Raw genomic sequence first — 13,568 nt, 5'->3', positions numbered from 1 at the left:
TAGAAAGGTAATTACTGAAAGAATCTCAAAAATGGCGGTGTCTGCAATGCAACAAAACTCACTTTCTAGCTATCAGAACCACCTGGAATGTGATAAACACTTTGAGTTTGCAACCCCAGAGGCTACACCAAAGGACGTGCCCTACTAGCAAATTACCACAAGAACCCACCACATTCCCCTCATTTTGATTTTGTAATGAGAAATCCCATTAAGCAGGAATAATTTTAAGTTGTGACTGTTCAAGAGAGTTTCGACGGGGTGCGGGCTGGAAGAAGGATGCCTGGTTTGAATGACTTTCTGTGGGATCCTGTCCTTAGAAGCCCGTGATTTGCGGACAGCTCTGCCTTCACTTGCTCCTGCTGGTCACTGGAGGACTGAACTGGTTCGGCCTGGTTCTCAAATTGAAGCGCTTAGCTTTGATGCAGCAGGTCAAGACTGCAGGGGCGAATGGCTAGTCCCAAAGCTGGAGCACACATGTTCGCGGAACGTACACCCTACTCCTAACTCCGACCCCTCTGTATTCGGTGGCAGAGAACAATTCTCCAGCCCTGCGGTCTCTGTACCTAGAATCAGGAACGTGCCGACCCCCCTCCCCCGCCCCCCTTTCACCTAGTGACCCCCAGGCTCCGCTGCCTCTTGTCTCCATCCCATTGTGACGCCAGTGGCTCACGCCGAGCCCTGTATGGGACTCACAAAGGCAGGTGCAAACTACAAGCGCCTCAGTGCCCTGGGCACTTCAGGCTGGCTTGGGCTCCGGTCCTGCTGCTCCAACCCCAAGGGCCCCCGAAAGCGAGCCCTGACACCTCCATCCTTCACCATGGCCAGCCAGTTATGCCTCCCCGCCACCCCTCGCCTTGCATCCTTGAAACCCTTGAAGCCGCCCTTGGGAGATGTCCAAGTGGGCATCTGCGTGGCGATCCAACGCAGCGACGGGCGGATCCATCTTGCTGTGGTCACAGAGATCAAAAGAGAAAACTCTTGGGTCACGGTGGAGTGGGTCGAGAAAGGAGTCAAAAAGGGTAAGAAGGTTGATCTAGAGACCATATTCCTGCTGAATCCCGCGCTGGCCTCGGCTGAACACCCCACGGCGTCCTCCCTGCTGCCCTTGTCTCTGGGGCCCTCTTCGGCCATCGGGGACCAGTGCACCGGCGCGCGGTGGATTGCCGCAATCCCGCAGAAAAACGAAACACCCTCGGGGGACAGCCTGGCTCTGAGAGTCCCCAGCAATCCTTGCCTGATGAAGCGCAAAAAGTCCCCCTGCCTACGGGAAATTGAGAAATTGCAAAAGCAGCGGGAGAAGCGCCGGCGGCTGCAACTGGAGATCCGAGCCCAGCGCGCCCTCAATGTCAACACCGGAAACCCCAACTACGAGATCATGCGCATGATCGAAGAGTACCGCAGGCACCTGGACTGCAGCAAGGTGTCCAGCCTGGAGCCCCGGGAAGACCATCGGATCTGCGTCTGCGTGAGGAAGCGTCCTCTCAACCAGCGAGAGACCACCATGAAGGACCTGGACATCATCACCATCCCCTCAGACAACGTGGTCCTGGTGCATGAGTCCAAGCAAAAGGTAGACCTCACTCGCTACCTGGAGAACCAGACCTTCTGCTTCGACCATGCCTTCGATGACACAGCCTCCAATGAGTTAGTGTACCAGTTCACTGCCCAGCCGCTGGTGGAGTCCATCTTCCGCAAGGGCATGGCCACCTGCTTTGCCTACGGGCAGACGGGCAGTGGGAAAACGCACACCATGGGCGGAGCCTTTTCAGGAAGGGACCAAGATTGTTCTAAAGGCATTTACGCCCTCGTGGCGCAGGATGTCTTCCTCCTGCTCAGAACCACAGCTTACGAGAAGCTGGACCTCAAAGTCTATGGGACATTTTTTGAGATTTACGGGGGCAAGGTATATGACTTGTTGAACTGGAAGAAGAAGCTGCAAGTCCTTGAGGATGGCAATCAGCAGATCCAGGTGGTCGGACTGCAGGAGCAGGAGGTGTGTAGTGTGGAGGATGTGCTGAACCTTGTGGAACTAGGAAACAGCTGTCGGACTTCTGGACAGACATCAGTCAACGCCCACTCTTCCAGGAGTCACGCTGTGTTCCAGATCATCCTAAAGTCAGGAGGGAAACTGCATGGCAAGTTCTCCCTTGTTGACTTAGCTGGGAACGAAAGGGGAGCAGATACTGCCAAAGCCAACAGGAAAAGGCAGCTGGAAGGGGCGGAGATTAATAAAAGTCTGCTGGCGCTCAAAGAATGCATCCGGGCTTTGGGTCAGAACAAGTCTCACACCCCATTCAGAGCCAGCAAACTGACGCAGGTGCTCCGGGACTCCTTTATAGGCCAGAATTCCTCCACTTGTATGATTGCTACGATTTCTCCAGGGATGGCCTCTTGTGAAAACACCCTCAACACTTTAAGATACGCAAACAGAGTGAAAGAATTGACTCTGGATTTCAGGCCCCACCATCGCTGTCTCTATCCGGTTGGACCTGAGGTGCCGAGGATGTTGGAAAATCACATTACGGGTTCAAAAACATCCCTTCAGGGGGATGGATTTATTAAAATTTCTGGTGATATACAGAGTGAGAAGGAAGAACAGATTAAAGATATTGAAACGTCACCCACTCCATTAGCAGAGGATACAAGGACTTCATGGAAGGAATCAAGCCAACGGCCAGGGAAAAACATACAGGAGACAGCTGGTGGGGTAAACTGTGATGTTGATTTTTGCATTGCCCAGTTATTGTCCATTTTGGATCAGAAAATAGGTATTCTGACTGAGATTCAAAAGAAACTGAAATTATTACGAGCTGACCTCCAAAAGAAGACCAAGTATGGTGGAGCCAGTGGCAAGAGGTCAGATCTGAAATGATGGATACACTGCTGTGGCCCCTACCTCTCTTATTATAAAAGAAAATGTCCAAATTATCTAGATATAAAGATCCTCCTGGAAAGCTTAGAACATCTTAAAATATGCTTGTCAGAAATGTCCTCTTGCTTCTTCCTCTGTATTTTCCTGTAGTTTGTTTTCATTTTCTAGGACATACGTGTTCAACTGGGAACCATTTACCTCCCAGGGACATTTGACAATGTCTGGAGACATTTTCCATTGTCAAAACTGAGTTTGGCAGTGGGGGGCAGATATACTGGCATCTATCGGATAGAAGGCCAGAGATGCTATGAAAACACTCTATGATGTACCAGACAGACTCCCACAACAAATAACTATCTGGTTGAAAATATCAATTGTACTGAGGCTGAGAAATCCTGCTGTAGAAAGAACCTCGCTGTGATGAAATCAGACACCTCAAATCTGTGACTAAGAAGGCATCACATTGCAGATCAAAGGGACCGGAATTAGAATACACCACAGGGTACACAATGGCATAAATCTAATGATACCCACACTCACCAATCTCTTTCTGTGGTGTGGATGTGTAGATTCAAATGGTTTCTAAGTTCTAGTCATAATGGGGGATGGGGAAGGAAGGAATTTTATTTCAGGGGCTCTGTTTGAGAACCTAAAATTGAGAGAGATTTTTATTTTTAATCTTTGAGTTAAAATTGGCAAAGTATTGTGCTTCCTGAGAAGGATAGTGTGTGTGTGTGTGTGTGTGTGTGTGTGTGTGTGTGTGTGTTTGTGTGTGTTTTGAGTAAGCACTGGCTTTGTTGACTATGGTGTCTTTAAGCTTTTTTTCCTCTCACTTTCTTGCCAAATTTTTTGCTTACATAATTCACATAAAAAGCTTTCCTCCATCAAATTAAGGTAGGGAGCCAGTCAGCAAAATAGTAGAAATGTTCTGGCCTGAAACGGGGCACGTCCCATAAAGGCCTCACAGGGAATGTGGGGGATATCAGTGCCTTAAATCACTTGAGTAAGGAGAAAAAAAAATCCTGATTCAGAGATCACAAAGTCCATCGTTTTAGGGGAAAAAAAAAAGGAGTTAGAAGCTAATATAATTTGCAAATATAAATAAAATTAATACACATTTACCTTATGCAAACATATTGATAAAATGCTATAATGAAACAAATATCTTTTGCTTCCAACTCCACCAGTTCCAAATTCCTTTTTTAAGGAATAAAATGGAATGATTTGCAAAGAAAGTACTTTGCAGACTGGGAAATGTGGGGGACACAGAAAATGAGTATCTAAATTCTGTTACTACCTTTGGCAGACATGACCTATTGTTTTCAAAAAATTTCCTCTAAGTTGCAAAGACCTCACTGGCACTAAGGAAAACTGACACATAACTACTAGAGAATAGAATAGTAATGTCCTAGCAAACAGCTATCAGTATAAAACAATTTGGATCAGACAGAGATCACAAGTAGGCAGAGAGGCAGGCAGAGAGAGAAGAAGGGAAGCAGGCTCCCTGCTGAGCAGAGAGCCCTACTCGGGGCTCGATCCCAGGACCCTGAGATCATGACCTGAGCGGAAGGCAAAGGCTTGACCCACTGAGCCACCCAGGGGCCCCCATTTTTAAACCAAATAAAACTTTGGAGATCTGTCTTCCCTTAGGACTAGGTCATCTCTCCTTCAAAATGAGATCTAATTTATTTTTGTATGCAAAGAAAAAGTCTGGGGTTAAGAATCTAGCCTGGGTTCCAAGTCTAGTTCTAGTATAGTAAATATCTGTAATTATTGGCAAGTAACTTTGTCCCTCTGAACTGCTTTTTTTCTATATGAAGCAGGGTAAGTAGAACACCTGCTTCAAAAGATTGGAGGGTGGTTTTACTGTCTGCTGCCCTCTCCCCATCTTTTATGCCAATGACTAGTACCTGTTATTGTTCTCGTTACTGTCATTATCCTTGTTGTTCTACACCACACTTATCTCCCCTCTATCTCCCTGCCACACAATTTTAGGGCAGCCTACTAGGAGTTTCAATATTTTGATACCAGTAACATCCTTTTTTTTTTTTAATTTTATTTTTTATGACCTGCAACCTACACAGATCTTCCCTATATAGCTCCGCGAATGTTAACAAAGTCAGTACCCCTATATCACACCACCTATAGCAACATATAGAACATAATGTCCCAGAAACCTCATTCCTACATCATTTCACGCACGACACCCTGCATCAAAGGTAAGGACTATTCTGACAAAAATCATCCAAGATACGTTTGCCTGTCTTTCAGATTTATGGGATCATACGCTAGATACACTTGCATCTCTTTCTTTCAATCAAAATCATCTATGGCCTGTCCTTTTTACATGGTTCTATAGTGTTTCGCTGCACAAGTAGTTCATATTTGTAAATTTTACTCTTGATGGAAAACTGAGTTGTTTCTGTTTTAAACAATTACTAACGATGCTGTGAACATTCTCGCGCATGTCATTTGGTGCACATGTATATGTCCAGAATGGAATTCCTGGAGCCACAGTATGCTTCTATTCAGCATCATAGGTCATACCAGGGAGTTTTGTGAAGAATCTGGACCAATTTTACACAACCATCCTCATTTTAAAAGATTTAGGGGTCCTCCCTATGTCTGCCTACACTTCATATTGTTATTTTGTAAAATTCTAATTTTACACTTTCTCATGTGTACGGGAAACCTATCTCATTATGCTTTTTTCCCCTGATAAAGTTCAAGGTCATTATACAAGCGTACTGGCCATTAAGCCACTCTCTCTTGTGCACTAAATGCATTCTGGATGCAAGTTCTTCTTTAGATACATGTATTGCAAATATCTCCTACCAGTCTGCAGAATGTCTACTCACTCTCTTAATGGCATCTTTAAATGATGAGAAGCTTATAGATTTAATGAAGTTCAATTTACCCATTTTTTTTTAAAGATTTTATTTATTTATTTGACAGACAGAGAGACCACAAGTAGTCAGAGAAGCAGGCAGAGAGAGAGGAGGAGGAAGCAGGCTCCCTGCTGAGCAGAGAGCTCAATGCAGGGCTCGATCCCAGGACCCTGGGATCATGACCTGAGCCGAAGGCAGAGGCTTTAACCCACTGAGCCACCCAGGCACCCCTCAATTTACCCATTTTTAAAGAAATATTGGTTACGTCCCATTTCGTAAGTCTCTATCTACCCCGAATCATGAAGGCATTTTCTTTTGCCATCTTCTAAGAACGACTGTTTGGGCTCTGCCTGGAGCCAGCACCTGTTCATCTGTGTGCCTCCAGGTCAGCAGCAGAAGGAGCTGGCTACAGGACGCAGAGCCAAGTGAGACTCAGTCCACAGGGTTTGCAACTTCTTTGAGTCTGCAAGTGGGACCATGTGAGCAAACCTGCCGTGAAGATGTGGTCCCACCTCCTTCAAGCAGCTCTCCTCAGTCTTAGGCTTCGCTGAAATTTCACAGCCTCCCACCTGGATCCCCAAGCTCCCAAAAAGGAATTTTTGTCTGTGGATGGCCGCATCATTGTTTATTGACAAGGACAGGAGTTGGGGACTTCCTGTTCTACCATCTTGCTCACCCTACGGGTCTTATCTCACCCCGAGTTCTCTTCCTGGGAAGATTTTACTGATTCAGTGTATGTAGTGGATATAAGATGATTTAGAGTTAGTATTTTTTTCTTATACAATTTTAATAAGTTGTCTTAATTTATTATCATAGAACTACAGTATGCCCATTATCTGTAATGGTCATATTACTGGTTTCTAACTTTTCATTCCTGATATTATACCTTTTCCCCCCCCTTAATCAGACTTGTAATATGTTTATAAATTATACTAGTCTTGTCAAAGAAACAACGCCTGGCCATTTATTTTCTCCATTGTATATTTCTTGCCATTTCATTAATTCCATTTTTCCTCATTTGTATAATTTCCACTTTTTTTCAACTTTTTGAGCTCAATACTTAGATCATGAATTTGTCAGCTTTTTTAGGCTTTCAATGTTATAAATTTTCTCGTACACACTGACTTATCTACATAGAGTCAGGGCTTATCACATTGAGTCATAGTTCTGATTTACCCTTAAATTTAGAGTATAGCATGTATGACATCTTCACTGAAATTCCCTCCTTCGTGGAAACTTGCCTTCCCAAATCTGTGAGCTTACTAAATTATTTGCTAAGTTTTTAAGTCACTTTTCAACTGCTTGCTTTATTTTTTCCCTTTTGAATATTGTTCTATGCACTTAGAGCTGTAGATTCAGCAAATAGCTGAGAAAAATTTGCGTACAGAAGGTATGTCTCATTCCTCTATGGTCCTCTTTTCTCCAAAATCATTCCTGTTGGCTTGGAGGCCTGGACTTCAATCTTGGACTCCTATGAGACCGGGTCCCTGTGAAGCTATAGCAATATTACTTGGCTACTGCTCATTTGAGCTTCCTGTTTACATTCGAGATCAGCAAATGCCTCAAGGGGAAAAGGCAATGGCAGAGAATATAATGACCATTTTAATGTAGCTCTCTTTTCTCTGTGATTTTTTTAAATAGCTTTGACTTTTAGTATATTCGCAGAGTTGTGTATCCATCACCACAATCAAATTAAAAATGTTTCATCACCCCCAAAGGAATCCCCGCACCCCTCATGCCTCCTCCCTTAACTCCCCTACCCCTAGCCCTAGTCGATCACTCATCTACTTTGTAGTCCTACAGTTCTCTGCAGTCTGACTCCTTAAGTCCCTGACTGCCTTGTTCTTTGATGCCTGCCTAAACCGCTCTATTTTGATATTTTATTTAACTTTATTGTGCCCTTGGTAAGATAGCTTGGATCTATCTTGCTGACACTATATTTACTGACATAAATCTTATGCATTTTATACCCGACTTTGTAGACAAACTACATATCAATAGTATTTCTTGTAATAAGTTCTAATCAATCTCAACATAATGAAGATTTTCGTTCTATGTTGAAACCTAGCAAGTAAGAGAGAGCAGCGTATCAACATAGGTAACTAACAGTACCCATTGTTGGAAAATGGAAACAGGACAATGGTGAATGCGTCATTTGTCACCTGGAGAGATATATGTTAATTATTACTGGGCTTTTATCTAGTTTTTTGCTTATTTGTTTTAAGTTTGGAAATGGAGGGAAAAAATGGAAGAAAGTCCTGAGAGTGCCATTCACCTACAGATCTTAACCATCCTTCGGAAGAGCTGTGTACACAAACCTATTGATGTATGGGTGTGTATACGCAGAGAACTTTACATATATCGTTACATATCTTTCCCACAGATTGTTACATTCACATCTGTAGAACACTACTTAAAAGCTTTCTATCAGTAAAAAATTGCTCTAACTAGTCTTCGTGCAGTTGTTTCTGTTGAGTCATCATTCATACTGAACCAGGGCTCGTTAATGTTTCCACCAATGTTAATGTTTTCCTGAGAATACACGTGGTCCTTTACATGATCTCACAACACGCAGTATGGAATTTATCATGAACATCGGGAAGTTAGATATTATTGGGGCAGCTGGGTGGCTGAGTCAGTTAAATGGCAGATTCTTTGCTTCAACTCAGGTGGTGGTGTGAGAGTCCTGAGATCAAGTCCTACCTCAAACCCTCCATCAGGCTCCATTCTCAGCACAGAACACACTTAAGATTATCCTTTTCCCTGTGCCACTCCCACGTGTGCTCTCTCTCCTTTCTCTCTTTTTCTAAAATGAATACTTTAAAAAAAATATTATGTAAATGAAAAAACCCAGAGAAGTAATTGGGGTCCACTCAAAGAGAACTGACGGCAGTTCACACAGATGTCCTGAAGTTAAAGAGGAGGGTTGTAAAGTAAATTAATGCTTTAACAAGATTGTTTGAAAGATGGCAGAGCAACTAATGTGAGAAAAGGAAAATACTTTCAGTACTTTGGAAACATCCATTTGTGCACAAAAAGTTGACACGCTAATTACGAGCGTGGATCTGTTAATTAAAATAGCTTTTCTTCACTCCTTTAGTGGACAAACTTATTTTGAATTGCTACATGAGCTTGCAATTAATAAAGCTGCTTTTAAAACACTGAACTTAAGACTTCATAATTTCAGGTCCTCTTTCCCACAGTTAATCGGTGACAGTAGGTTTTTACACAGTTATCCTATGAGTTTTTCTCAGTGACATTATTTTCAGCGATCGACATAATAAAACAGTAGGAGAGTCCCAGATAAATATTTATGTGTTGGTTCAATGAATGAGTGCATTATTCTTTCTTTGAAGTTCAATTACTGATTTAAAATATCATTCTAATAGCAGAAACACAGTTCCTAGTATGTGTTGCTTTAAAAAATGTCAAAACTGTCTGTTAGTCGAAGTGTAGAATATTATCTTCAAAGCAAACCTGTCATTGATGAAGTATTTGTGCAATTCCTTTTATTCTCCAAAGGAGCAACTGCTGATACAAAACCTTAAGGTATCATCTTTCTGAAATGTGATTGTTTTTCCTATTTGAGGCACTTCCTTTCTAATCTTTAATAAAAGTAATCTCAGTAATTAAGAAGAAAAAAAAACCCAGAGAATTTTAATGGCCTAAAGAAGATATTTTTTAAAAGATTTTATTTATTTATTTGACAGAGAGTGAGATCACAAGTAGGCAGAGAGGCAGGCAGAGAGAGAGGAGGAGGAAGCAGGCTCCCAGCTGAGCAGAGAGCCCGATGTGGGGCTCAATCTCAGGACCCTGAGACCATCACCTGAGCTGAAGGCAGAGGCTTAACCCACTGAGCCACCCAGGCATCCCCTAAAGAAGATATTGAACCAAATCCATGACTGAGGATAAAAATCAGACAGCCTTCCATATTTGTGTGTTTGAGGTGATTCTCAACCTGAAGGAAGCTGTCTACCAGTCAGACCTAGAAGACACAGCTTGCATGGGAACAGGGGAAACACGTGGAATAATCAGGAGGAAGAAAAATGGGAGAAATCATCAAAGCAACAAGTACAAAGGGTTTCACCCTGAAATAATTGAGAATAAAAGTTAATGACGTGGTACCAGTTAATATACCATTTTCAGGCTTATGTTTGTCATGAGGTCTGTGAGGACAAGAAAGAGAAGGCAATAATGGATCACAGCGAATCCCAGCCGCCAGTTTTAAATTGACTCTCATGGCACAAGTCTAAATGCTGAGACTGAAACCAAATGAGCTAAATGAGGAGCAAAGCCAGATTTAGAGTCAGAGAATTTGCATTTGGTTTCAAGCTTTGCCACCTAAGTAGCTGTGTGGTTTCAAAGTTATTTGGCCCTCCACATCCTTATTTGTGAATCTGTTTTTTTAAAAAGTCTAAAAATGCAACAATTGGGTGCCTGGGTGGCTCAGTCATTAAGCACCTGCCTTCATCTCAGGTCATGATCCCAGGGTCCTGGCATCAAGCCCCGCGTTGGGCTCCCTGCTCAGGGGGAAGCCTGCTTCTCCCTCTCTCTCTCTGTTTGTGTTCCCTCTCCCACTATGTCTATCAAATAAATAAATAAAATCTTTATTTAAAAAATGCAACACTAATTTCACAGAATGATTTTGGAAAATTAACATAAAAATGTTCCATAAAATAAGATTTTTATTGATAATCTTCTACCTCCTAGATGCTAAAGACAGAAACTTGGGCATATAATTGTCTCTGCCTTTAAGGAGCTTATCATTTAAATGAGGAGGCAAAGCCTCACACAGATGAGAAATACATTAAAAAATATGCTATCTTCATATGAAAGTGGTATGGAAATAGAGAAGTTGGTGGTTAATTTAGCCAAAGAGTCTGGGGAAAACTTCCAAAATGATCCACCCTGAAGTCTGAAATGATGAAGAAGGAAACTGGTAGAGATAAGGACAGAATTGACATTCCAAGTGGTAAGTAGGCTGAATTCTTTGGTGGAAAGAAAGGAAAACCAGCCAGAAGTTCAGCATTGTCTTTGTCAATAAAATGTAAGCTCTTTGAGAGCAAGGACAATGCCTTCTTTGGTTTAGATCATTAGCATCTCACATGATCCCTGACACTATAGGAATTCAACCCTTTGGGGATATTTCTAATTTTTATCAGTTTCACCTAGCTAGAGTTGGTGAAAATGAATAGCTCTTGGTTTAAAAAAAAAAAAAATCAATATATTTTGAGAAATCATTCTGCCCAGTGGCAGAAAGTAATAAAATTTTCACAAGGGCAGTTGCCACAATTGGATGTCTAGTATTTAGCATTTGCCTAGGCTGACAAACAGTCCAAAGAAGGAGTCCTATCTTCACACTGGCCCCTGCCTGGCCTCAGCTCTCTGAACCGACATCTAGCAAAGAACTCCTTGGCACACCTGCTAATGCCATTCATCTGTCTTAGCCACAGGGCTCCTCCCAGTCCTTTGGCATCGACAGTCACATCTCTGCCACAGTCAGCCCTACAAGGAAAACATTGGGTTCTTAGCTGCCACCTATAGGAAACATGCCCTAGGGCATTGTAGGCTTGGGTTCAGTCATTGCTTGGCTACATGCACCTCCCTCTACACTTGCAAAGGACTCAAACATCTTGAAACCCAACCAGGAATCTGACCATGTGACTCCTTGGGTCCTTAAATCAATCATGGTAAGGTTTGGCCACCACCCTTGAGGATATTTTTCAAAGGGAAGATGATACACATCATACTTGTCCCTCTATTATCCCTCTCATGTTCTCTACCATTCAATACTCCCTTGGTATCTTATTTGGGCAAGCAGGCAGGAAAAATTCCGTTGTTTAAAGAATGAACCTTATAGCATAAGTTCTATAGGTCCATACTTTAGAAAAGCAAAAATTCTCCCCCTTACACTTCTGAAAGTCTTTTCTTACAAGAACATAGTCTCTAATGTCCACCCTAACAGTCTACTTTAATATAGTCTCTAACGTCCATTCTAAAAGTCCGTTTTAATATCCCAAAATGGAATATTGACCCATTTCCCTGAATTTCTATGTTAACAACCCTCTTCTAAAAGGTATAATCCCATAAATTCCTAGCTGCTAGGGTCAGGGCTTAGAGTTTAAGAAAGTGTGTTCATAGATGAGGGCAAATTTGCAATGACATGGATGGAACTAGAGGGTATTATGCTGAGCGAAATAAAGTCAATCAGAGAAAGACAATTATCATATGATCTCCTGATATGAAGAATTTGAGAGGCAACGTGGGGAGTTTGGGAGGTAGGGGAGGAAAAAAATGAAACAAGATGGGATCAGGAGGGAGACAAACCATAAGAGACTCTTAATTTCACAAAACATACTGAGGGTTGCTGGGGAGAAGGGGTTACGGAGAGGGTGGTTGGGTTATGGCCACTGGGGAGGGGATGTGCTATGGTGAGTGCTATGAAGTGTGTAAGCCTAATGATTCGCAGACCTGTATCCCTGGGGCTAATAATACATTATATGTTAATAAAAATAAAAAGATGAGGGCAATGCAGGAAAAGGTATAGATTGATACATCAGTCAATAATTCATCATATTCACACACATGCCCTTTTCCTTAGAAGATCCAAAGCATCAAGGGAAGAGAAGGTGTTATTCTTAGTGACTCCTGTGTCCTCAGCATGTAAAACAGTACCTGTTACATAAACGAAAATAAATATTTTTAAGCGATGAATTGTACATAGGTAGCTCAACAATTTCCCACCAACACAGTCATTCAGAAAAATATTCAGGGATAAAAGGGCAAGAGCAAGAAATCTGAGAACATGGATATTTAAAAGAATATTTAAAAGGGCAGTGGAAAATTGTCAGTGATGGAGGATGAGAAGGAGAGGTCAGAAAAGTAGAAGAAAAACCCGGGGTGAGGTGGGGGGAAGTGTCACAAGAAACATGAGAGGAGAGAACTTAAACAACAGAGGATAGTTTATGAGGTTAAACAAAAAACAAAATGAAACACAACAAGAAACAAAAAAACAGTGATTGAATAAAGACTTAAGGAGGTTAGGTGGGTAGATCCTGACAATTAGTAGTTCATTAATAACATCTGAAAGATCAGCCCAAGTGAAATGGTGGGTCCAGAATTCATTCTGCAATGGGCTGAAGACTCAGAGAACAGCCTAGATAATAAATGTGAAAGTGCTTCATGAATTCTAAACCACTTTACAAATATAATTAGATGCACAGCCTGTTAGGCTGTTGCTCATTCACCAAACTTTCTGAATTCAGCTTTCTTTTTTAACTTATTTTTATTTTTTTGTCATCTTGTTCACACTTCCTAGGGCTTTAGCAGACGGTGTTGCAGTCAATGGAGAACTTAGGGAAGCAGGTGGCCTTAAGCTTTAACAGCCTTCTTGTACCTTAACCTAATCTTCCATAGATGTCCCAGGTGTGAAAAAAAAATACACGATCATTAAACAATCTCCAAGGATTCCCCACTGTTTCTCCCAGGTCATCTCTCTTTTGCCAACGGTTTAGCAGCTTGAAAACTTCTGATTTGCTCAGGCAAAATTCATATAAATTTAAATATGGCCTTGACTCTAGCCATGAGATTTGGAACACAGTCCGCCATGTGGCCATCCCTTAGAACTGCACCCGACTGCATTACTTTCAATACCTCTTCTTTCTTGACTTCTCTCTCCCTGATTTCCATTTTGTATAGATCCCCTATCAATCAAGCCAGCTTGTGACACAGGACGTGGACTTAAACTATTATTAATCATACTCTGGGAGGTTTCTTTCTTTGACCTGAGCCTGTGCTCCTCAAACAAC

At 42.2% G+C, this 13,568-nt stretch overlaps 1 protein-coding gene across 1 annotated transcript; it reads left to right on the top strand.

Annotated features, from left to right (window-relative positions):
• The first annotated feature begins 682 nt into the window (after nt 1–682).
• On the top strand, nt 683–2,966 carry LOC111151701 (kinesin family member 2B). Its single transcript, XM_022509853.1, has one exon. It carries the CDS (start codon nt 683–685, stop codon nt 2,870–2,872), a length of 2,190 nt encoding a protein of 729 aa, XP_022365561.1. The 3' UTR covers nt 2,873–2,966.
• The last annotated feature ends 10,602 nt before the right edge of the window (nt 2,967–13,568 follow it).

This window comes from Enhydra lutris, unplaced genomic scaffold (assembly GCF_002288905.1).
Source record: "Enhydra lutris kenyoni isolate GAN:26980312 unplaced genomic scaffold, ASM228890v2 scaffoldscaffold26, whole genome shotgun sequence".
NCBI lineage: Eukaryota > Metazoa > Chordata > Mammalia > Carnivora > Mustelidae > Enhydra > Enhydra lutris.
This window is presented reverse-complemented; position numbering and strand designations above follow the sequence as displayed.